The sequence below is a fragment of the Lithobates pipiens genome, unplaced genomic scaffold (assembly GCF_037356315.1).
Source record: "Lithobates pipiens isolate NorthernLeopardFrog02 unplaced genomic scaffold, aLitPip1_a1.2 Scaffold_8, whole genome shotgun sequence".
In the NCBI taxonomy this organism is placed as follows: domain Eukaryota; kingdom Metazoa; phylum Chordata; class Amphibia; order Anura; family Ranidae; genus Lithobates; species Lithobates pipiens.
In genome coordinates this window covers 390935443-390961608 of record NW_027507903.1, presented here as the reverse complement: position 1 = coordinate 390961608, position 26166 = coordinate 390935443, and the positions used below count along the sequence as shown (strand labels likewise).

Sequence of the window (26166 nt, the reverse complement as noted above, 5' to 3'; positions counted from 1 at the left end):
CTGGATCCCGGCACAGTAAGGGGGGGGGGGGGAATGGGGATGAGTGCAGGCATTGTGTCCATGTTAAATGTTTTTAAAAAAAATTCCCAAATATGTGAAACATGTGACGTGCATTTGTATTCAGCCCAAGTTAATACTTTGTAGTACCACCTTTTGTTGCAATAACAGCTGCAAGTCATTATGGGTATGTGCCTACCAGCTTTGCATTTCTAGAGAGTGCAAAATAGCTTTTCAAAATAGCACAATCTCTGTCAGATTGGATGGAGTGTGTCTGAACAGCAATTTTCAAGTCTTGCCAGATTCTCATTTGGATCTGGTCTAGACTTTGACTGGGCCAGTTTAAGCCCTTGTACACATGATCGGAGATTCCGACGGAATGTGTCCGATCGGAGCGTTTTGTTGGATATTCCAACTGTGTGTGGTCTGCATTGGACTGTTTCTGTCGGAATATCCGTTGGACCAAATTTTCCAACTTGCCAGAAATATTTTCCGACAAAATGCTCAGATCGGACATACTCCAATCATGTGTAGAGAATTCCGATCGGACAAAGTGCCACGCATGCTCAGATCAAATTCCTACATCAAAGCTATTGGCTACTAGCCTGAACATAGTCCCATCGTAACGAAATTACGTCATCACGTTCTGAAAGATCGGATTTTCCGACAACTTTGTCCGACCGTGTGTATGCAACAGTTTCGGACAAGATCCGTCGGACAAAATCCGACGGATTTGATTGTCGGAATCTCCGACTGTGTGTACAAGGGCAAACACAGCTTTCATCTAAACCATTATATTGTAGTTCTGGCTGTAGGTTTAGGGTCATTGTCCTGCTGGAAGGTGAACCTCCATACCAGTCTCATTTTTTTTGCAGACTCAAACAGGTTTTCTTCTAAGATTGTCCTGTATTTGGTTCCATCCATCTTACCATCAACTCTGACCAGCTTCCCTGTCCCTGCTGAAGCAGAGCATCCCAACATTATGCTACCACCACCACGTTTCACAGTGGGGATGGTGTGTTCAGGCTGATGGGCAGTGTTAATTATCTGCCACACAAAGCATTTTTCTTTTAGGCCAAAAAGTAAAAATTTTGGTCTTATCTGACCAGAGCACCTTCTTCCGTATGTTTGCTGTGTCCCCCACGTGCCTTCTCGCAAACTGCAAACGGGACTTCTTATGGCTTTCTTTCAACAATGGCTTTTTTCTTGCCATTTCTCCATAAAGGCTAGATTTGTGGAATGTGTGACTAACCGTTGTCCTGTGCATAGATTCTTCCACCTTAGCTGTGGATCTCTGTAACTCTTTCAGTTACTATGGGCTTCTTGGCAGCTTCTCTGATTAATGCTCTCCTTGCCCAGACTATCAGTTTAGATGGATGGCCATGCCTTGGTAGGTTTGCAGTTGTGCCATATGCTTTCCATTTCTGGATTATGGATTGAACAGTGCTCCATGAGATGTTCAAAGCTTGAGATATTTTTTTTTTTTTTTTTAACCTAACCCTGCTTTAACCATTTGCGGACCTGCCGCCGTAGTTATACGGCGACAGGTCGGCTCTGATGCGCAAATTGCTGTAGGTGTACGTCGCTTCGTGCAATAGATACAGTGGGCAGGTGGTGTCAGAGCCGATGCTTGTGGCCGGTGGCAGCAATGTCCACCAGCCACCCGTGATCGCTCGACAGAGAGCCCGAACAGGGATCTGTCAATCTAAACAAACAGATCCCTGTTCTGTCAGGGTGATTGTCCACTCCTAATGATCAGGAACAATGATCTCTCTGTACTCCCTGTTAGTCCACTCCCCCAGTTAGAAACATCTTCCAGGGAACGCATTAAACCCCTTGATCGCCCCTTAGTGTTAACCCCTTTCCAACCAGTGTCATTTATACAGTAATCAGAAATCACTGTATAAATGTCACTGGTCCCAAAAAAAATAAAAAATAAGTGTCAATGTCTGATCTGCGGTCCCGCTAAAAAATGCGATCACTGCCATTACTAGCATAAAAATATATATATAATAGTAATAATAAAAATGCCATACATTTATCCCCTATTTTGTAGACGCTAACATTTGCACAAACCAATCAAAATACGCTTATTGCGATTTTTTTTTACCAAAAATATGTAGAAGAATGCATATTGGCCTAAACTAATGAAGAAATTGTTTTTTTACTTTTTTGGGGATAGTTATAGTAAAAAAAAAAATCCCTTTCTTCTTCATACGTTTTTTTTGTTTATAGCGCAAAAAACGTTTACAACGGCATCTCTCCGTTCAGCCGCCCCGTGAGACGATTGCAGGTATGCCCGCGGCAATCGAGTCCACGGGACCCGCGACCGGACTCACGGGGGTCCCGACCAGCGCGCGAGCGCGCCGCCGGCAGGGCGGCATTAAAGATTGGACGTACCTGTACGCCAATATGCCTGCCCGTGCCATTCTGCCAACGTACATCGGCGTGCGCTGGTCGGGAACTGGTTAAACGGGGCAAATCCTTCTGGGGCTGAAGTGGTTACACTTCTCCACAACTTTATCCCTGACCTGTCTGGTGTGTTCCTTGGCCTTCAGGATGCCATTTGCTCACTAGGGCTCTCTAACAAACCTTTGAGGGCTTCACAGAACAGCTGTATTTATAATTATATTAAAATTACACACAGGGGGACTGTATTTATTAATTAGGAGACTTCTGAAGGCAATTGGTTCCACTAGATTTTAGTTAGGGGTGTCAGGGTTGGATACAAACGCACGCCACACTTCAGACATTTGTAAAAAGAAGTAGAAAAACATTTATCTTCCACTTCACAATGTGCCACTTCATGTTGGTCAATCACATAAAATGACAATAAAATACATTTACGTTGGAGTGCGCAAGCGCGGGACTTCCGGGAAGCAGCCCTGAACGGGAGCTCCGCACCGCTCCGGCCATCCGCGGCTCACTACAGCTACAATACCCAGCGGACACCTCCGGGGAGACCCCCCCCCCCCCGTACACCGGAAGATCCAGGGCAGCTTTCTGAATGCAGGGGCAGCCCGCTAAGAAGGACGTTAGCCGCAAATTACATTTCGGCCTGACGGACCATCAGCCTTCCAAGATGGCGACCGCGAAAATAACATGCGGTGAGGCCGCAATCCCCACAAACAAGGAGAATCCTGGGATGACTCCATCAGCGCCCGTGAGTAACCTACAGAACCTATCCCCCTCTCCTGCATCCACGGAATCCCTCCTGGGCAGGCTACAGACTGAGAACCCATTCTCCCCGCTGTCTAATGCTCCCAGCTGCATGGCTGATTCGCCACAAGCTTCTCCCATTCAGCCCATCTACCCCCCTGACGTGACACAGCTCCTGAACAGTTTCTCTGACATGTTGGCTATGGGACTGGCCCAGAATGCTGCACAAATTACCTCAGCTATTAAGGCTGACATTCAGAGCTTAGGAACCAGAATCGATAACATTGAGCAGGCAATGGATGAAAACTCAGCCCGCACGGTCCAGAATACTGCATGTATTCAGACACTCCAAGACCAGCTTGACTCTGCCCTTTCAAAAATCGACAATTTAGAGAACAGAAGCAGGCGATACAACTTTCGTATCAGAGGAATTCCGGAATCGCAAGAAGATGTTCATGACACTGTAAAAGCCCCGATTAGGGAAATTATCCCTGACATCCCAGACCAGAGGCTTGAACTGGACAGAGCACACAGAGTTCTACAACCCCCCCACCAAGATGGCCTCCCTCGAGACATTATTGTCAAGCCACATTTTTATGGGGTTAAAGAGGAAATAATGAAAAAATCACGCAACAGAGGACATCTTTTTCAATGGAGCCAAAATTCAAATTTTTGCAGACATCTCCCCCACTACAATCCAAAAAAGGAGAGCGCTAAAACCCCTGCTTGAGGTTCTCTCACAGAAGACGATTAAATACAGATGGGCCTTCCCCTTCCGCCTTCAATTCCACTACAAGGAAAAATCCCACAGCTTCACGAACTTCCAAAATGGCGAACGCTTACTCCTACACCTAGGGCTCATCGCTCAGGAGTCCATTTCTGAACAAATGGAGACACGTCCGAGCTCTTCCAAAAGACCCCCACCATCAAGCCCACTGACCCCCCTATGGATCAAGCAGCAACCAAAGAGACAGCGGGATACCATTCCCCCAAGATGATCACACCCCCGTTTTGACCTCCAAGGGTCTGTTTCTTTCTTTGCACCTCACATGGTTCCCTGGACAGTGATGTCCCCACCTTTGTGACTTTTGAGTCATCCTGGAACATTTTGTAACACCCCCCTCCCCCCCTCCTCTTTTTCCTTATTGACTATTGTTTTCCATCTTTTTTGAGGACTCCGAGGTTCCCCCAAATCGCTTTTTATGGAAGGCCTTAGTCTCCCTACCCTCCCTTCCCCTTATCCATTATCCCCTTCACCTCTACAGAGGGTCCCCTCAAGTCCCTATTTGCCTGTCTCGAGTTAGGTGACCTCCATCTTGTCCAAGGGACTTAGGTGATCCCCTCATACGGACCTCACCCGGTATTATGGATACTATATTGAAGTTAGAATGGTTCTTCCTATATGTTATTTACTCGTTCATGTTAACTTTGTTTCGTTTCAGGTGTCACTTTTTAGATGGCGAGAGCCGCACGGCCGGAGCGGGTCTGCTTGCCACTCCACCTGCTGTGACCCTGGGGCTTAACCCCCCCTTGGTGACATCAGGACCGCAACCCCTTTGCGGGTTGCCCTCCTACCGATCCCGATTATTCCAAGGGCATCGGAGCAGGTTTGGACCTGCAATCCCCCCCCCCCCCCCCCCCCCGGGGGAGACCAGCCGCTTTTCTCGTCTGGGCTCTCCCTCCTCTCCTTCCTTTTCTCGCTCTCTTTCTATTCTTTCCTTCTTACTGGTTCTTTTGTTTCTCTTCCCCTTCAGGTGCCTCCAAGGAGAGTGATTTGGCTATCACCTTATAGGATACTGGGTCGCATCCACCGGCTCGGGACCATTGGTTTCTCGGATCAGGTAATTACAGACAGCATGTATTCGCGCTCTTTCTCTCATGTCCATGGCTGACGACACTCCCAAACAACACCCTCTTAAGATTGCATCCCACAATACTCAGGGTTTAAACTCCCCTATGAAAAGGCGCAAAGCACTTCATAGCCATCATTGTAAGAGCTTGGACATCGTCCTCATCCAGGAGACGCATTTCCCTAAAAGCTTTAACCCTTCCTTTCTGCACAGAAACTACCCTACTTTCTTCTTAGCTAATGCAGATGATAAGAAGAGGGGAGTAGCTGTCCTTATCTCGAAACGCACTCCTTTTTCCCTATCCCAGGTGGTCAGGGATGGGGAGGGAAGATATATACTAGTCAAGGGACATATTAATGGCTCACTCTTCTCTATCGTGTCATATTACGTCCCCAACAAGGGCCAAGCTAAATTCTTCTTTTCTATGCCGACCCTCCTCTCCCCTCATTTGGAGGGGAAGGTTATCATAGGGGGCGACTCTAATGTCTCCTTCGATCATATGCTGGACAAATTCGCCCAGTATAGGGCTATCTTGAAAAGGCCATCCAAACAGAGTCTCAGCATTGCTAGGCTCTTTCATGCCTTGGGTATGATTGACTCTTGGAGAGAACTTAACCCCTCAGCCCAGGACTTCACTCACTTTTCTGCCCCACATAGAACCTACGCCCGCATTGATCACATTTTTTTACATTCCTCAGATATCCACCTAGCTTCTCGCGCTGTTATAGTTGAGGTTCCCTGGTCGGATCACTCATTGGTTTCCCTGACACTTTCGGGCTGCCTATCCCAAGCAAATGCCCCACAATGGCGATTGAAGGAAGCATTACTATCCAACCCAGCTCATCGTACTGCCCTGGAAAGGGACCTCAAAGAATACTTCCGCTTAAATGACTCTACAGACATCTCCCCCGGGGTACTTTGGGGGGCACACAAAGCTGTAATGAGGGGTAAATTTATACATCTAGCTTCACGCCTCAAACGCGAAAAGCAAATCGACATTGTTTACCTTTAGAAAAACTTCCAGGCCTTAAGCAAAGCGCATAAGAAACATTACACTGCCTCTTTCTTGGCTCTTCTGGATGCAGCTAAACTTGCCCTTAACACTGCCCTCACATCTAGTGCTGAAAGACATATGCAATGGGTGAATGGCAGATTTTACCTCAATTCGGACAAATTCGGCCCTCTCCTCGCCGCAAAGCTATCTCCCAAATTTAGAACCCAGGCTCTCCCTAAAATCAAATCCCTTTCCGGCTCCCTAACACAAAACCCAAAACACATCTTGAATGCTTTCCATGCTTTCTACTCAAAGCTTTATACTAGCCAAGAACCTAATAACTTTTCTGGACAATATCCCTCTTCCCAAGATCTCAGACGCACACTGTTCAATGATGGAAGCCCCCATTTCAGAATCCGAAATTTTAGCGGTCATTAAAACCCTTAAGAAAGGCTCTGCCCCGGGTCCTGATGGGTTCTCCACACCTTATTACAAGACCTTCTCTGAAATTCTGTCCCCTTATCTGGCCCGGTTCTTTAACTCCCTGAACCCCGCATCTCCCCTGGATCCTGAAGCCAACCTAGCATACATCTCGGTCATCCCTAAACCGGGCAAAGACCAGAGCCTAGTTAGCAATTACAGACCCATCTCATTGATTAATAACGATCTAAAAATCATGACGAAAATTCTTTCGAACCGTTTGGGGTCATTTATTGGGGCATATGTCCATAAGGATCAGGTAGGCTTCATTCCAGGGCGACAAGGACCGGACTAGGTAAGACGAGCGGTAGACGTCATTTCCCTGCTTAAATCGGGGTGGGATGGGGGTTCCCCACAGGAAGGCTTCCTCCTTTCTATAGATCTGCAAAAAGCGTTCGACACTATAACTTGGCCGTACTTATTTGGCGTGCTAGACAGATGGGGCTTTGGCCCTCACTTCACTCTCCTCCTAGAAGCCCTTTATTCCCAACCTAGGGCACGGGTCAGACTTCAGGGCCACCTTTCAGAACCCTTTTCGATTCAGAAAGGCACTAGACAGGGCTGCCCGCTATCCCCCCTCCTCTTCGCCATCGGCATCGAAACTTTAGCCATCTCCATCAGGAACCACCCAGACATTCAGGGAGTTAAGTGCGGACATTCAACACATAAATGCGCCTTGTTTGCGGACGATGTCCTCCTCTTTATAACCTCTCCCCTTACCTCTACTCCTAACATCCTCCAACTCCTCCGCACCTTCGGAGAGGTTTCAGGGTTGCATGTTAACATGGCCAAATCGGTAGCCCTCAATATATCTGTATCCCCAGACCTTGTTCACAGGCTCAAGGAGCACTTCCCATTTTCCTGGAGTAACTCTTCCATTCCCTACTTAGGGGTTCAGCTCACACCCTCCATGGCACAATTGTACAAACATAACTACCCACCCATGTTTTTGAAACTCAAGAAGGACCTTGAGCAATGGTCCCTCCACAAGCTGTCGTGGGTCGGGAGGGTCAACTCCATTAAGATGACTCTCCTCCCTCGGATACTGTACCCTCTTCCGCTCCCTACCGATACCGGTACCCAAATCTCACATACATACCCTACAGTCTGCGATCATAAAATTCATCTGGGGTAAGTCTAACCACAGACTCCCTAAGACAACGTTGTTCAGACCTAGACGGAAAGGCGGACTTGGGCTACCTAACCTCTGGTGGTACTACCAGGCAGCGCAACTCTACCAGATATCTAACGTGTACTCGAGAGGCTTCCTTCGCTCTATGCGACACGGTATATAAATCCAACATCCTCACCTCTAAATGGCAGCCTCTCACTCATCTTTTCAATAACCCCTCATTCCCACCAGGGATGGATATCAGGGCATTCCAGTGGTGGATAGACAAAGGCCTTTACAGAATAGGACACTTTCTCAATCCATCCGGGCCGCTCAAACTTAGTCACTGCATCTCTAAATTGGAAATGCCGGACTCTGAAAGATTTAGGTTCCACCAAATAGCACATTTCCTTCACACTCTGACTTCCCACCATCCCCTCCCCCTCCATGTCTCCCCTTATGAACTTTTGTGCTCGTCAGCCACGGACATGAAGGGGGGCATCTCCCTGATCTACTCCGCTTTAGCCGATCCAAAGGAAAAAGCGCAATACATGCTGAGCTGGGAACGTGATTTGGATATCGAGTGGGACTTAGACTCTTGGCACTCCCATTTCACTACTTCCTTCAGGGGGATCCTTAACACATCCCTGATGGAAGCAGACATTAAAAAGTGCTCACCCGCTGGTACCTGGTCCCGACACGTCTAGCTAAATTTTTCCCCCAGTCGTCACCCCTTTGTTTTAGGGGATGTGGCCACCTAGGGTCGCTCCTCCACATTCTATGGGAATGCCCCAGAATCAGAAACTTCTGGAACAAGACTTTTGGCCTTATTCGTAAAGTTACTGGGCAAGCCATTCCTCAATCTCCAGCAATCGCCCTCCTGAATCAACAGATACCCAAGATACCCAAAAATAGTCGAGTTCTGATCCATTTTATCTTTATTGGAGCTAAATTGACGATAGCCAGATCCTGGAAATCACCTAGGGTTTCCTTCCCTTCGCTTAAACAAAAAATTACTTGGATATTGTTTCACGAAAAAACGTCTAGCTCCATCCTAGACAAAATGGACAAATTTAAAAGGGTATGGGAACCTTGGGCCAACTTTGTTGGGATTCTCCTCTAAGACCGGGTTCATGTCTCTTTTCATACTTAGCCCCCAGTTCCGCCAAGTACATTGGCTCCCATACACTCTCCTTGGCTTAGGCACCCTTCTCTGAAACTTTCTTCCCTTTCCTTTCTATTTCTTAATCTTTCTCTCCTCTTTGTCTCCTCCTCCCTCAAGCCCAGCTGGTCTGGGAAATGGGGAATATTAGTTCTCAGGTTAGGCCTTGGTAGGCTTTTTTCTCAATGACCATAAAATGGATAGTTGCGCATTACTTGTCTGAATGCTCCTGGGTCTCAACTTTACACGTTGCCTTCAGCTATGGTAGCATCTGAGACATTCAGGGGCCCATACCAGGTTCAATTGTCTTCTTTTTGGTATAATATTGATCCAGACATATTTTTTGCTAAAGTTGGGCAACAAGGCCCCCCGTTCCTTCTTCAGGTGTGGAGGGCCCCGAGGCTCCAGCACAGTGTGATCCCAGTTGGGGTGTCGGTGCCTCGGTACGCCTACCGGATATTTTCAATAGCTTTCGTGTCAATTTTCTTTTTTTAGATGGAGGTTTTGTTATTGTCCGGAAGCCCTATTGTTACCTGTCTTTCGGTTTTTATGGCTTGGGACAATGGTTGACACCCACCGAACACCCTGGATGTTGTTTAACTCAGGACTTCTCCCTCTCCCGGAGGGGTCCTGAATTTGTTTCTTGTATATTGTCATGCCTGTCAAGCATTTTACTGCCTGAAATCCCCTGCGCAGGAGATAAGTATATATTGTATTCTCATTTCTTCAATAAATTTTTTTTTCAAAAAATAAAAATAAAAAAATACATTTACGTTTTTGGTTGCAACGTGACAAAATATAGAAAAATGTCAAGGGGTATGAATACTTTTTTCCAAGGCACTGTACATTAATACAAAGCAATAAAAAATACTTACCTTTGGAAAATATTTGGACAGTCCCATGAATGCAAGTTGCAATGTGAGGAATGGAGCAAATATTGACTGTAAAAGAAAAAAAATAAGTCAGAGCCAGTTAGAAGAGATGATGATTAAAGCACCACTGATTTTTCTAAATAAATACTGCAAAAAACAGTAGGTATTGGCATTTCCCACTTAATAAAGGAACACAAATGAGCTTCTTCAAAACATTATATGTAAATATAGATGTACATTCCACACTATGAAATAAAAGCCATATAATGATCCAAAAAGGTGAAAGGAATGGCAGACCCCAATAAAAAAGTCATAAAAAACAAAAAAAACGCACCACACCAAAAAGTCAGACATAATAAGGCAAGTAATAGGAACAGTGCAAACCAAGGCAAAAAAAATAAAATAGGATTTTTGTACTCACCGTGAAATCCATTTCTTTGAAGTTCATTGACACACACAGTTCCAGTAATCTTGACCGTGGCTGAGATCCCTGACAATTCGGTTCGGGAAGTCGTTCCTACCTCTACATTGGACAGTGATCACAACGGACACCAGCCTGACCAGCTAGTAGGGTAGAGTACTGGGAGTACAGTCGCCCCAGGGCCTATTGTCGGGGGAGGAATCCAAGTTGCCGATCATGTGCTCGAGCTCCAAGCGATCAGGCTATGCCTCTCCACATGGCCGATGAGGCTAAGAGGGCATCCGCCTTCAGGAGAGGACTAGGCAGAACATGCAATACATGTGAAAAAACAACAGAACTTTACTGTTCCGCCCAGGGGGCGGTCCCTCTGGTAATAACCCCTCAGCCTGCTTCCTGCAGCTCAGTATGTCAACAAGCAGTATAACGTAAAACATAGGAGGGGGGGTGCTGTGTCTCAAAGAACTTCAGAGAAAAGGATTTTACGGGGAGTACAAAAATCCTATTTTCTCTTTCATTCATTGACGGACACAGCTCCAGTAATCTTGACCGTAGGGATGTCCTCAAGCAGTGTCATAACGAGGGGTGGGAACAGCCACAACCAGCGGTGCTCCCTAAACAGGGGAGTCGTCATGTTAACTAACCACATCAGACCTTTCGGTCAACAAATGCAACAGTCCATTAACACTCAAAAATAACTTTAACAGAAGAAAGAGTGTAGCATTGCAACATTAAACGGCCGCCTGCAAAACCTTGTGGCCAAAGCAGGCAGACAATGCGCTTACATACACTTTGTAGAACTTTGTAAAGGTGTGAACGGATGACCAAGTCGCCTTACACACTTGAGCGACTGACGCTTGATGTCGGAAAGCCCAAGAGGTCCCAATTTCCCTGGTGGAATGGGACGTGACAGGAAAGGGGGGCAACTGCCCCTTCAAGGTGTAGGCCTGGACCACAATCTGTCTGATCCACCTGGAAATGGTGGCCAAGACCGCCATCCCTTTTTTCGGACCAGCTACCGAAACAAACAGAGTCTGAGTTCCGGAAGGGAGCCGTGGTAGACAAATATACCCTTAGAGACCAGACCACATCCAGGGAATGGAGGGCCACCTCCTTAGGATGTGTCGGTTTAGGACACAGATATGGTAACACAATGTCTTCATTGATCTGAAAAGCCGAAACCACCTTCGGTAGAAAAGAAGGTTGCGGACCAAACACCACCTTATCCTTGTGGATAACCAGATAGGGCGACTTGCAAGACAAGGCCAACAGTTCCGAAACCCTCCTGGCCGATGTAATGACCACTAGGAAAACCACTGTCTGAGAAAGAGTCAACAAGGGAATTTCCCTGACGTTCTCAAATGGCAGTTTCTGAAGTGCCGATAGCACCAGGTTCAGATCCCACGGGGGCAAGGGTGACGCACCGGAGAAACTACATGCTGGTCCCCTTGTACAAAAGTGCTCACTAGAGAGTGAAACGCTAGGGGTCGTTGGAAAAATAACAGCCAAAGCTGATATCTGTCCCTTAATGGTGCTTAAAGCCAGTTTCTGGTCTACGCCTCGCTGTAGAAACAGCAGGATCCTGGAAACTGAATAGGTGCGGGGACGCCACCCCATCTCCTCACACATGGAGATACAAGCCTTCCATATATGATGGTATATCTTCCGAGAAGATGATTTCTGTGCCCTCAACATAGTTGAAATCACAGAGTCAGACAGGCCCCGGTTCCTTAGCACCTGGCTCTCAACAGCCATGCCGTTAAAACCAGCGATGGTAAAGCAGGATGGAGAATCGGACCTTGAGACAGAAGGTCTTCTCGCATCTGTAGCTGCCAGGGAGCATCTGCAACCAGGTGAACCAGGTCGGCATACCAGGGATGCCGAGGCCAATCTGGGGCAATCAGTATCACTGGAATCCCCTCGGCCTACGCTCTGTGGAGCAGACGTGGTAACCGTTTTAGCGGAGGAAAGGCGTAGATCAGTCAGTACTGATCCCATGGAGCCACCAACGCGTCCATCCAAGAATCTCTTGCCCTGTATACGAATCTCTGCACCTTCCGACTGAGTCGGGAGGACAGGAGATCCACATCTGGCATGCCCCACCGCAGGCACAGAAGCCTGAACACCTCCGGATGCAACGACCATTCTCCTGGGTCCAGCATCTGGCGACTTAGATAGTCCGCTCGCCAGTTTTCTACTCCCGGGATGTAAATGGCCAACAGGTCCGGTACATGTCTCTCTGCCCACCGAAGGATGCGAGTGACCTCCCCCATTTGTCGCTGAGACCTTAAAAGGTTTGCGCCAAAAAAAAAACCCGTTCCAGTAAGGGGATCTCTGATATCACCGACTGGGATAACAGCTGATCCAGAGGCCAGAAAGAGCCTCTTCTTTCCTCTTCCCTTTTTTTTTCTTCTCCGGAACCTTAGGAGCATTCTTTGAGGAGACAGACACTCTTGCATAAACACTGCCGCATCAGCAGCTCCAAGGACCCCACAGGCAGCACCCAAACAGGACCAGAACCTCGGACCCTCAGATCGAAAGCTGACTGGGCCATCCGGCTCTTGAGACTCTAGATGTAACCTAGAGAAGAAAATCGCAGAAATCCCTTAGCTCTTAACATTGCTCCTGCCAGACTTAGAGAATCGCAGGACCTTTCTCCTCACCCGAACGAGTGGGGGTACTCCCTCATGAGAAGGCCTTAGTATTCTGTTTTATGGGCTTTCTGCCCCCAAGATCCTGGTGCTGCCCCTGGGAACTAAGGCATAGGAGAGGCTGTGCGATTAAAGGAGAACTGTTTGAACCTCCTTTTACTGGTAAAGGGAGCTTTATCTCTTTTGGATGTATTGATCCATTCTAATAGTTGTACCCCAGGAAGGGACACAAACTGGCTGGCTGACTGACTTTCAGCTGGTGCTTCGGCTGATTAATATTTCAGCCACGGACCTCTGCAAAAATGCACTAGTCCAAGTATAAGCCATAGCATCTGTGAGACACAGTGCGTCAAATACACCAACCCCTTGGGGGTACAAATGAACCCTATTAGAGGTGGATACCTCCCTCAAGAGCCTGTGCTGCAGGCAACAAAAGGGTTAAGTAAGGGAGTAGACAGACACCTGACTTGTGCGGCTACTCCCTCCCTGTTAGAAGCCTCTGAAGAGGAAAGATAAGCATCTTCCAATATCTGGGAAGATCTACCTGATCCCCAGCCTCCTGCACCTCAACAAAAGGGCCCAGAGGACTAGATGGGAATCTGATATATTTAGTCCTACTATGAAGAGACATTATAGCAATCATTTTTTAAATGGTAGAAGAAAAACCCTGTTTGTATGAAATACACAAGGACAGAAGTGTTCTACCCTTGACGGCTCATCTGACTGGCCGTATTTTTCTTTTTACCTCTCAGGGGAGGAAGACATTCTTTTTGGAAGGGTTTTTAGTTTGTTGTATACCCTTAACCCCTTAGAACCCTTAGAGGAGTTCCTGGTCCCTTTGTCACTCATAGCTTACAGTACAAAGCAGAGGCAGTACCAGCAAAATAATGTTACACTTGCTAGGCTATAGTACAGTACAATAACTGCTATTAATCCTAGCTATACAGTACAATGTTGTCAAAAGGGAAATGCTTGTGTCATCAAACCTGACCAGCAACCACTCTGCTCTGTCCCTCCACTGCCAGGCAGCAGCTTCTGTTGTAGAGCTCTAAACTACTTCCTCCATGTGTGGCCGGCGTCTGACACCGTTTAGCCGCGCCCCCCCCCCCTTCCTCTTTCAACAGGGAAGTGTGTGAGCGCCGGCATCATGGCAGGTGGCGGCGGGGGGGTAAATCACCTGTTAACCACTTAAGGACCGCCGCATGTAGATATACGTCGGCACAATGGCATGCACGGGCACAAGCACGTACCCGTACGTGCTTGCCTTGCAGCGGGAGGGGGTCCGGTCGGACCCCCTCCCGCTGGCTTCGGCCGTCCGTTTCGCTTCAGGAGCGATCCGGGATGAGGGGATGGCCGTTTGTTTCTGGTCATCCCCTTTCGATCGCTCCTGGCGAATGAGAAGCTTCCCCTGCCTGTGTTGTGTAAACACAGGCAGGGAGAAAGTGATGTCACTCTCCTCGGGGCGGTCTTTTTGACCGGACTGCAAGGAGAGGACATAGTAAGTGCACCAATCACTACACTGACACGTAGGTACACATAGGCACACAAATCACCCCCCCCCCCCGTCACTGATTGCAGTGATCATTTATTTACTGATCACTGCATTTAGTGTCAGTTGTGACAGTAAAAAGTGTCAGGGCAGTTAGTGTTAGGTCCAGGGTAGCCCCCTAACCCCCCAATAAAGGTTTAACCCCCTGATTGCCCCTAGAGTTAACCCTTTCACCAGCGATCACCGCATGAGTGTCACTGGTGACACTGGATAGCCAGTTAGTTATTTAGGTTCCCTGTCAGGTTTTTATATATCATCCGGACCCCCATATACTACCTAATAAAGGTTTTAACCCCCTGATTGCCCCCAGGTAACCCTTTCACCCCCTTTTGTCAGTGTCAACAAGCAATAGTTTTTCTGATCGCTGCATTAGCGTCACTGGTGCCGCTAGGTAGCTAGTTATTTTTTTTAGGTTCACCGCCATGTTTTTATAGCATTAGGTACCCCCATATACTACCCAATAAAGGTTTTAACCCCCTGATTGCCCCTAGAGTTAACCATTTCACCAGCGATCACCGTATAAGTGTCACTGGTGATGCTGGCTAGCCAGTTAGTTAGGTTCCCCATCAGGTTTTTCTATAGCGTCAGGGACCCCCATATACTACCTAATAAAGATTTTAACCCCCCTGATTGCCCCTAGTTAACCCTTTCACCATGATCACCATATAAGTGTTACGGGTGATTCTGGTTAGTTTTCTTTTTATAGCATCAGGGCACCCACCATTTATGACCCAATAAAGGTTTAACCCCCTGATCACCCGGCGGGTGATATCAATTAGGTTTTAGGGTCAGGGTCTGCGTCGCCCCAGGCAGCGCTAGGTTAGTGCCAGTACCGCTAACACCCACACGCAAAGCATACACCTCCCGTAGTGGTATAGTATCTGAACAGATCAATATCTGATCAGATCTATACTAGCGTCCCCAGCAGTTTAGGGTTCCAAAAAAAAAAAAAAAAAAACACATTGTTAGCGGGATCAGCCCAGATACCTGCTAGCACCTGCGTTTTACCCCTCCGCCCAGTGCAGTATCGATCGATCACTGTCACTTACAAAACACTAAACACATAACTGCAGTGTTCGCAGAGTCAGGCCTGATCCCTGCGATCGCTAACAGTTTTTTCGGTAGCGTTTTATATTTAAATCCTGAAGGCGGTGCTTTGTTTTCGGGGTCTCGTACACGGCTAGGCTCCCAAAAAGTCCCCCACATGTGGTATCCCCGTACTCAGGAGAAGCAGCAGAATTTATTTTGGGGTGTAATTTCACGTATGCCCATAGCATGTGTGAGCAATATATCATTTAGTGACAACTTTGTGCAAAAAAAAAAAAAGTCTAATATTTCCGCAACTTGTGGCAAAATATAGGCAACATGCCTCTCACTAAATAGCTTGGGGTGTCTACTTTCCAAAATGCTGTCATTGGGGGGGGGGGGGGTTGTGCTATTTTGGCATTTTATGGTCTTCGAAACTGTGATAAGTAGTGAGGAGTGAAATCAAAAATTTGCACCCTTAGAAATCCTGAAGGCAGTGATTGGTTTTCGGGGTGCCGTACACGGCTAGGCCCCCAAAAAGTCCCACATATGTGGTATCCCCGTACTCAGGAGAAGCAGCAGAATATATTTTGGGGTGCAGTTCCACATATAACTATGGCATGTGTGAGCAATATATCATTTACTGACAACTTTTTGTAAACTTTTTTTTTGTCATTATTCAATCACTTGGGACAAAAAAAAAAAAATATTCAATGGGCTCAACATGCCCCTCTGCAATTTCCTTGGGGTGTCTACTTTCCAAAATGGGGTCATTTGGGGGGGTTTTGTACTGCCCTGCCATTTTAGCACCTCAAGAAATGAGATAGGCAGTCATAAATTAAAAGCTGTGTAAATTCCAAAAAATGTATTCTAGTTTGTAGACGCTATAACTTTTGCACAAACCAATATACGCTTATTGACATTTTTTTTTACTAAAGACATGTGGCTGAATACATTTTGGCCTAAATGTATGACTAAAATTTAGTTTATTCGATTTTTCTTATAACAAAAAGTAGAAAATATCATTTTTTTTCAAAATTTTCAGTCTTTTCCTTTTATATCGTAAAAAAAAAAAAAATTGTAGAGGCAATCAAATACCATCAAAAGAAATCTCTATTTGTGGGAAGAAAAGGATGCAAAATTTTGTTTGGGTACAACATTGCATGGACGCGCAATTACCAGTTAAAGCAGTGCAGTGCGAAATTGTAAAAAAACCTCTGGTCCTTAGGCTGACAATTGGTCCGGGGCTTAAGTGGTTAAACGGGCTGAAAAATTGGGCCTTAGGCAATGGTGCCATGACACTGCAACCTCTCCCAGATACTCTAGTTGGAGTGCAGGAATGACCCCTGCTGCAAAGCATTGCAATTGTCATTACACGCCCCTGTTAAACAGGGGCTGAAAAATTGGGCCTTAGCCACTGATGGCGGCACCCAGAACTAAAAATTTTCTTCCAAGCTATCAGCAGGATCATTGAGGAAGAGGACAGTTAGTCAACATAACAGGACAGTCACACAGCATAGGCAGTCTTGAAGGGATGTGACATTTCCAAAAAAATTATTCGCTTAGATCAGCTTCAGGTGCTTGGTAGCTGGTGGTGATCCAAAGCGGATTCATCTTTATGAAAGTCAGTCGATCAACCGAGTCGGTGGACAGGCACACCCTGTGATTGGTAACAAAGCCTCCAGCAGCACTGAAGGTGCGTTCCGAAAGAACGCTGGATGCAGGACAGGCCAGTAGCTCAATTTCATACTGTGCAAGCTCTGGCCAGTGATCCAGCCTCAAGACCCAGTAAGCCAGAGGATTTTCGGTGGGAAAGGTGTCCAAGTCTGACCTTGCCCCTAGGTATTCCTGCACCATGTAAATCAGACGCTGGCGATGGTTGCTGGAACCGATCATACCTTGGGGCTGCGGACTAAAAAAATTGTCTGAACGCATCAGCCAGATGGCCACCTTCTCCACGGCTCCTTCTGTGACTGATCGAAGCCTCAGCAACACCTTGTGCAGGACCAGGAGTTTGTAACCTCCCAGTCTCTGGGAACACGTTGTACAGACCTTTCTGCAAGGCCTCCCAGAGATGTCTCATCCTCTGCTCCCTCTGCGACGGCAAGATAAGGTCCGCAACCTTACCCTTGTATCGTGGATCAAGGAGAGTTGCCAGCCAGTAATGATCCCTCTCTTTGATCCAAAGAATACGAGGATGCTTCCGCAGGCTTTGCAGGATCAGGGAGGCCATGCAGCGTAGGTTAGCTGAGGCATTTGGTCCAGAGTCCTCTGGGTCACTAAGGACAACATGATCCACAGCCACATCCTCCCAACCACGTACAAATCCATGGGTTTCTTGGGACTGTAAATCATCCCTAAAAGACTGCTGCTGCTGATGCCAAGTGCCAGGCTCCACCTCAATGCTGACACAATCTTCCTCCTCCTTTGTCATGGGTGGGACAGTAGAAACACTGCTTGGATAAAGGGGGCCTTGAGAGGCAAGGAAGTCGTCCTCTTCCTGGTTCTGTTCTGCCTCAAGTGCCCTGTCCATTATTCCACACAGCGTATGCTCCAAGAGGTGAACAAGAGGTACAGTGTCACTGATGCATGCACTGTCACTGCTCACCATCCTCATGGCCTCCTCAAATGTGCCCCACTGGAGTGGTGAAAAAAACCGAGCTCCCCTGATCCTGTCCTGGTGCCGTAGTCGCACAGGTACTCATTGATGGCCCTCTGCTGCGTGTGCAGCCGCTGCAGCATGGCCAATGTTACATATAAGGCGGTTCTTAGGCAGGTTGAACTCCTTTTGGAGCTCAGCCAGCCAAGCACTGGCATTATATGATTGGCAGAAATGCACACAGACTTTCCTGGCCTGCCTCAGGACATCCTCTAAGTCCGGGTACCTGCCCAAGAACCGCTGCACCACCAGGTGAAGGACGTGAGCCACACAGGGCACATAGGTCAGTTGTCCCTGTCGGAGGGCGGAGAGGAGGTTGGTGCCATTGTCGCAAACCACCATTCCTGGCTTAAGCTGGCGTGGCGTCAACCACCTCTCGGCCTGCCCCTGCAGAGCTGACAAAACATCCGCCCCAGTGTGGCTCCTGTCCCCCAAACAAACCAGCGCAAGCACGGCATGGCATCGTTTTGCCTGCGTACTTGCGTAGCCCCTGGAACGCCTACGGAGCACCGCTGGTTCTGAGGACAGAGCACTGGAAGAGGCCATGGAGGAAGAAGAGGAGGGGGTGGAGGAGAGAGGTGTGTCACAACCAATAGTAGCATTTTGGAGGCGTTGTGGCGGAACAACCTCCAACACTACTGCACCTTGTCCTGCATCCTTCCCAGCTGCCAGAAGAGCGACCCAATGCACCATGAAAGATAGGTAACGTCCCTGTCCATGCCTGCTGGACCATGAGTCAGCGGTAATATGCACCTTACCGCTGACCGCCCTGTCCAGCGAGGCATGGACATTGTCTTCCACATGTCGGTAGAGAGCCGGAATCGCCTTCCGTGAGAAAAAGTGGCGTTTGGGAACCTGCCAATGAGGAACCGCACATTGCACAAACTCACGAAAGGAGGCAGAGTCTACCAACTGAAAAGGCAGCAGTTGAAGTGCTAGCAATTTAGCCAAGCTAGCATTCAACCGCTGGGCTGGGAAATTTGCCTGGTACAATCGGACGTCTGTGTACTGCTAGCAGAGTGCCCGCAAGTACTTGGCTGTGACACACCCAATTCTACACCTTCATTCCTCTCGGTGCAGGTTTCAGAGAGGACTTAAGGTCTAGTGGGGTTGGAGATCCCAGCTGATGAGGTGCAAGGAGAGTTCCGCTTTGTTCTATGGTGTAGGTCTTTAAAGGTACGCTTGCCAACAAGCTGCATGGCAGGTCAACATATGTCTGGTCAAGCATGTGGTGTCCAAGCGGCTGATGTTTTGGCCACACAAGATATGCTTGAGACATATGTTGCAAGTAGCAGCGGTGCAATCTGATGCACTCGTCTCAAAAAAGGCCCACACCAAAGATCTTTTGGAATAACGAGCAGAGGCAGCACCCTGCACAGGCAGAGCTCTGCGGTGTGATTCAGTCGGTGTGCTGCCCTTAAGCTGGTCCCTGGAGGGCATCCTGCCTCATTGGAGATGTGCCTCCTCCTCTCTCCTATCAGGCACCCACGTGGAGTCCGTGACCTCATCATCCCCTCCCTCCTCATCACTGGAGCAAACCTGGCAGTATGCTGCAGCTGGTGGAACATGACTGCCACATTGCTGTCCTTCTTGAGCATCCTCTCTCTGGGCTCACGCTACTGCCTTCCTCTGCTTGGTATCATCATCAGAGCCTTCAAAACGCTGGGCATCCCCCTGGAGCATGTACCCAACACTGTCCTCAAACAGTTCGGGGGACCCCTCAGGAGGACATGGTGGGTCTAGGGAAGGAGTGACTGATGCCATTGAGACGAGGGAAGAGGACACGTTGGCAGCTGCTTTGCCAGTACCCTGAGCCTGGGTGAGAGAGGATGAGGAGGATGAAGAGGGCTTGGTCATCCCCTCTACCAAGTCTTTGGCATGTTGCAGCTCAACACATCCAACTGCCGAAAATAAGGACAAGCATGTCCCATGGCCACGTGCTGATGACAATGCACCGTGTCCACGAATAGCACTGTTGCCCTCTTTTATTGGCTAGTGACTGTCTGCCTCTCCTTGTTGACCTTCCAGACATACTAATCGCCTGCAGGGAGATGAGAACACCAGCAATTGGGGGTAGCTTCAGGTGTATACTGTGTAGGAGGCCCAATACACCGACTAACTGCTCTAGATGCCTGTGGTATAGAAACAGAACAACACCAGCAACTGGAGGTAGCTTCAGGTGTATACTGTGCAGGTGGCACAATACACCAACTGTTACTGCTCCAGAAGCCTGTGGTATAGAAACGGAACACCACCAGCAATTGTACAGGTGGCACACTACACCCTCTGTAAATGCTGCAGATGCCTGTGTTACAGAAACAGAACACCACCAGCAATAAGGGGTATCTTCAGGTGTATACTGTGCAGGAGGCACACAACACCCACTGTAACAGCACTAGGTTCACAAGCAAAATGACACTGTCCCTGCCTATCCTGCTCTTCCCCTGCACACCAACACACTACGCAAGGCCGCCGCGCTGGCGGCCTTATATAGTGTGGGGCGTGTACTAAACCTCCCTGAGCTATAATTGGCCACAGGCATCCTGCCTGTGGCCAATTATGGCTCTCCTCACTGCCGGCGCTGTGATTGGCCAAGCATGCGGGGTCACAGTGCCTGCTTGGCCAATCATGAGCTAGCAATACACTGCGATGGGGCAGTGCATTGTGGGCCGTGTGCGCCACACGAATATGGCGCCAACGGTCCACAAAGTTTTGGGTTCGCCAAATAGGCGAACAGCCAGTGTTTGAGTCGCCACAGCACCACTGCTGACATTGAAGCCCTGGACAGCAAGGGAAGCGTATCCAGGGACGCGTCACAAACGTACTTAAGGCCGTGTACTAACTGGTCTGCTAGTTCCACGCAGACGGGAGTAGCCTGCTACTTCTCCAATTTGCGGTGCAAAAGTTTTGCCCATTCAGTAAGTGTCTGCGACACAGGTGGTGTGGCCAATACTGGTCATATTGCTTACCCCACAACTGTAAACAAGGAACGGGCCACTGCCTCTGCCTTCCTGTCAGTAGGGTGCTTAAATGCAGGAATCCCCTCTACCGGGATCATGGTTACTTTGTTTAACCTGGATACTGGGGGGTCCACGACCGGTGGAGCCGACCATTTTTTAAGAAGGCTCTCTTCAAAGGGGTAGCGCTCCGCCATTCTTTTAGGGATCGAAAAGGTCAGTTTTGGGCTTCCCCGTTCCTTGCATATGGAACTTATCTAAATAAGTCAGATACGGAAACACCTTAGGTGTACGGGCTGGCTTACGGGACCCAAAGGGGACCGCTACTTCAGCGGGGAAACCTACTGTATCCTGAATTTTCACGGTATCACGCACAGCTGTGATAAGTGCTCCAACTAGAGCTTTGTCTTCCACGGACCCGGATGGGAACTCATCAATGTCCGATCGGTCCTAGTCAGGGTCACCTGAATCAGAGCTCTCCCCGGAGGAAGCACACCACCTCCACCCTGGCAACGAACGTTTCAAGGACCGCCGACAAAGCGTCCAAAGGTACTGCATTGTTTGCAGACGAGCCGGTTGCAATTGCAGGGAGTTCTGGGGAAGAAACACCAGTTTCTGAAGCCATGCTGACCCACCCTATCTGCCACCCTTGGGGACTTACGACAGGTGCACAATCCCACCCTCCTAGCTGCTGCAGACTAAGGGGCCCCCACAGAAGGACTCGCCACCCCAACCGAGTGCTGCACCGTTCAGTTACAGGTGCCTGTGTCCAGCATCAGCTCCCAGGTGTCTTGAGGCACATGCAGACTTCCAGACACCCAGCGGGGAGACCACAGACACCCAGGGACACAGACACCCAGCGCAGCCCCCAATCTAAGGTGAAAGCCCCCCAGGGGACTCCTGGCTACAGGTACACACACCGCTCAGCAGCCCATCATGCAGCATCCCCCATGGCGGGGGGGGGAATAGGGACAGGGAGAGAAGAGAGGGACACCCTAATCGATCTCCCAGGGAATGACCAGCTGCTCAATCCCGCCGAGGCAGGGAGAGCTGTACTTACCATCTGGACGAGCTGGGAACATCCCATCACTGACCCACTCTTCGAGCAGTACGGGGTGGCTGCTGGCCATGGAACACTGTGACAAGGACATCAGTAGTCCGGTCATATGTGTGCCCCGGAGCGTTGCACTCACTGGCCGCCCCTGGAGCCTGAGGGGCATGTTGTGGCCGACCCAGCACGTAACTAAGGTCTGCACACGCTCGATGGCCAGCCTGGGAGACTACAAGGATCTAGAGTATCCAGCCTGTCACCCATCTGGCTGTTGAAAGGCAAAATTCAGCAAAAAATCCCAGGACCGATGGTCCCGCAGGGAGCCTAGGTCCATCTACTTCACTAGGCAGAAAAAAACAGCTGCAAGAAGCAGGCTGAGGGGGTTATTACCAGAGGGACCGCCCCCTGGGCAGAACTGTATAACATGTTCTACCTTGTCCTCTCCTGAAGGTGGCATAATAACCCTACGGTCAAGATTAATGGAGCTGTGTCAGTCAGTGAACGATAGAGAAATTTAGCTTTTTGGCCACAACCATAAACACTACAATTGTAGAGGAGTCAACAAGGCCTATGATGAAAGGTACACTATTCCTACTATGAAACACAGAGGTGGATCACTGATGTTTTGGGGATATGCAAGCTACAAAAGGCACAGGAAATTTGGTCAAAATTGATGGCAAGATGAATGCAGTAGGTTGTCAAAAAATACTGGAAGAATATTTGCATTCATCAGCCAGGAATCTGCACATGGGACGTACTTGGGCATTCCAACATGACAAAGATTCAAAACACAAAGCCAAGTCGATCTGTCATTGGCTACAGCAGAATATAGTAAAGGTTCTGGAGTGGCCATCTTAGTCTCCTGACTTCAATATCATTGAGCCACTCTGGGGAGATCTCAAAACGTGCAGTTCATGCAAGACAGCCCAAGAATTTACAGCAACTTCCTCTTGGCTTTCTGCTAAGAGGAATGGGTAGTGTTACCATATGAGAGGATAAAGAGCCTCATACACAAATACCACAAAAGACTTCAAGCTATTATTGATGTTAAAGGGGGCAATACACAGTATTAAGAACTGGAGTATGTAAACTTTTGATCAGGGGCATTTGGCTAGTTTCTGTTATGATGATTTATGGTGATCAGCCCCATGTACTGTAATCTCCTTGATGGTTTTAAGGAGGACTTTTCTAAATTGAGAATCCAGCCTAGGAATTCCAGGTAGTTTACGGCTGAGATTAAACTTTGGTTTAGACCGGTGACTGATTGATCTAATAAAAGCAGATCGTCTAGAGAGGCAGGATAGTTATACCCTGAGCCCTTAACCTGGCTAAAGGAGGTGACAGGATCTTTGTGAACACCCATGGTGCAGTGGTTAGACCGAACGGCAGAGCCATAAGCTGAAAATGGCAATTTTCTACCTTGAAGCAAAACTTCTCATGAGTGGGAAATATCGGCACGTGGAGATATGCATCTTTGATATCGATTGATGCCAAAAATTCCCCTCCTTGCAAAATGGAGACAACCAATTGGATTGACTCCATGCAAAAGGACCGGCTATTTAAGTGCCGGTTCAGATCTTTGAGATCTAGAATGGGTCTTACCTCCCAGTTTGGTTTTGGAACCTTGAAAAGGTTTGAATAAAACCCTGCTCCTCTGTGGGAACCTCTGATATCACCTTCTGGGATAAGAGATGATCCAGAGCTAGAAAGAAACTTCCTTTTCCCTGGATCTCTGGGAACTTTTGATATTAGAAAACGAGGAGATGGGAATTCTCTGAACTCTTGTTTGTAACCTAGAGAAATTGAGGAAGCCATCCATCTGTCTTGACATTGCTCCTGCCAGATCTTTGAAAATTGCAGAAGCCTTAAAAGGAGGCATTAGTATTTTGCTTTGCGGGCTTTCTGCCAAGTCCTCTTTTGGCCCTGGGTCTGCCCCTGTGGTCTTCCTCTTGAGCTTGACGATGGTGGCTGTCAAGACTGCCTAGAGGCAGATGCTCCTGGCACTGGAGAAGATGCACGTTTTACACAGTACTTCGGCTGACCAATTTTTCAACCATAGGACTATTTATTTACTGGAGGAGATTACAGCATCAATTGCTGGAACCCCCCATTTCTTATAGAATTCTTTCTCCATAGGATAAAGTGTAGAAAACTTTTTTGGAGTAAAAAAAAAAATTCTTATTCAAGTGTTCCCATTCAGAATACATCAGCTTTTTTAGCCATGAATGGATAGGAAAGGCATCCCCAAATGGAGGAGGCTTTAGTGATCCCAAACCAGGGGTGGGCTGGTCATCAATAGACTGCTCTATAGGCAGCAAAAAGTTGAGCGAACCAATTTAGTGAGCGTACCAACAAACTTTCTTGTGAGACTACACCCTCTATATTGACGATAGCATCTTCCTGATCTTTGGGAAGAACTTCCTGATCCCCTGCCCCTTGCACCTCAGGATGAGGGTCCTGAGCAATGGATGGAGATCTGCTACGCTTGGATCCACTATAGAAAGTGAACACAGCATCATCTTCTGTTCCAAACTTGAAATGGTAGAAGAAAGAATATATATATATATATTATATATATATAGGGGCTGAAGTTTCCAGCGCTGCTGCAACACCAGTCTCCCCTGACGGCTCACTCTGACCAGCCTTATCCTTCTCAGAGGAAGATGACATTTTCTTCGACATGGATTTAGGTTGTTGTAAAACAATCGATCCTTTAGAACCCTTTGATGAGTTCCTTGTCCCCCTTCCACTCATAGCCTGATGCACAAAGCAGAGGCACTACCCATCCAGCAACAGCAAACAGTGTGCCTTTAAACGCTTGCCTCCACGTGAACCTGACTTCGGAGAACACCGACATCATTTTGGCTCCACCTCCTTTTTTCAAAAGGACGGGTTTCCCTGTGCGAGCGCTGGACTACAGGTACCCTCGAACCCAGAGAGAGCCTGGAACCGGGGGTTTACAAAAGCCAAGTGGCCGCTACGATTTCCCTTTCTATTTTTTTCTTTTTAAATGGATCCGGGCGCTTTTCCTCCGATGAGGGGGGGGGGGGGGATTCCAGCATAGGGGGGCAACAGGCGGGGAGACAAATCCCCTTTTAGGCTTACCGAGAAGTGTTTGGCTCCTGACACAGTGTTTCCAGCATGAGGTGGTGAGTAGGGATGCACCGAAATTTCGGCCGCCGAAACATATCGGCCGAAAATGGCCTTTTCGGCATTTTGCCGAAAGAGAATTCTTGCCGATAATGGCGCCGAAAATCGCGCATGCGCAGTAGCGGTGGGAGAAACTTCGGATGACATCACTCGTTCTGTGGGCGGCTTGCACGTTCCTCGCGGATAAGACGCCGCACTCGTAAGCACGTTCCCTGCTGAGACGCTGGCACCTTCCCCGCGGACGCTCCTCGTGCTTGTGAGACGCTGCTGGGACCCGAGAGACGCTGCTGGGACCCGAGAGACGCTGCTGGGACCCGAGACGGCTTCATAGGGGGCTGCACATACTGAAGTACAACAGTGGGCACTGGGCACTGTCCCTCCTGGATGGCTACCATTACTACTATTCGCCGGTGAGCAATGCATTGCCTTTTTGCCTTAAACTGCCAAACAATCCAACTAATTTATTTTACTATACTACTGAAACTGTCATAGCAGTCAAACAACATGTATTACTTTTGTGCCATGCAGTATGGTATTAATTAAATGTCTTACAGTACATCGTGATGTAGCAAAAAAAAAATAAAAAATGTAAACTGATTTGAAATGAAATGGCATGCTATTTATTATTCTGTAGTACTAGTATACTATAAAATGTATGCCCTTGTTGTCATTGAATTTGTCATTTGGTATAGTATAGCACACTGACATGACATGATTTATCATTTTTTTAAAACATGACAGACAGTACACAATATAATATATTATATTTAACAACTATATATATATTATATATTTTATTGTACAACAAGCACATGAAGTTATAGTATTATATTATACTGCAGAATAGCGCCCAAAAAATTAAATATAGCATGAAATTGCAATTGCAATTTGCATGCAAGCAATCCATTCCATTTGCAATGAAATTTAATCAGTGCAATTATATTATCTTTTGGTACAAGTCAGGATATATACTGCAGTGCAGACATATTAACTACCTTGCATGGCAAGAGCTGCAGCGTTTAAAAAAAAAAGTGATAGTTTGTTATTTTTTAAAGCTGCCTCCTGGGGTTTAGCTTTAAA

The 26166-nt window shown here is 47.8% G+C and overlaps 1 protein-coding gene across 4 annotated transcripts in view; it reads right to left on the bottom strand.

The window, feature by feature from the left end:
- The window catches only part of CAMLG (calcium modulating ligand), a 158181-nt gene that overhangs the window by 40304 nt on the left and 91711 nt on the right, over positions 1 to 26166 (bottom strand). For all 4 annotated transcript variants that reach the window (XM_077473944.1, XM_077473945.1, XM_077473946.1 and 1 more), the window contains one exon: positions 9629 to 9694. In XM_077473944.1, the coding sequence (XP_077330070.1) occupies positions 9629 to 9694 (66 nt within the window). The remainder of the gene's footprint in view (positions 1 to 9628; positions 9695 to 26166) is intronic.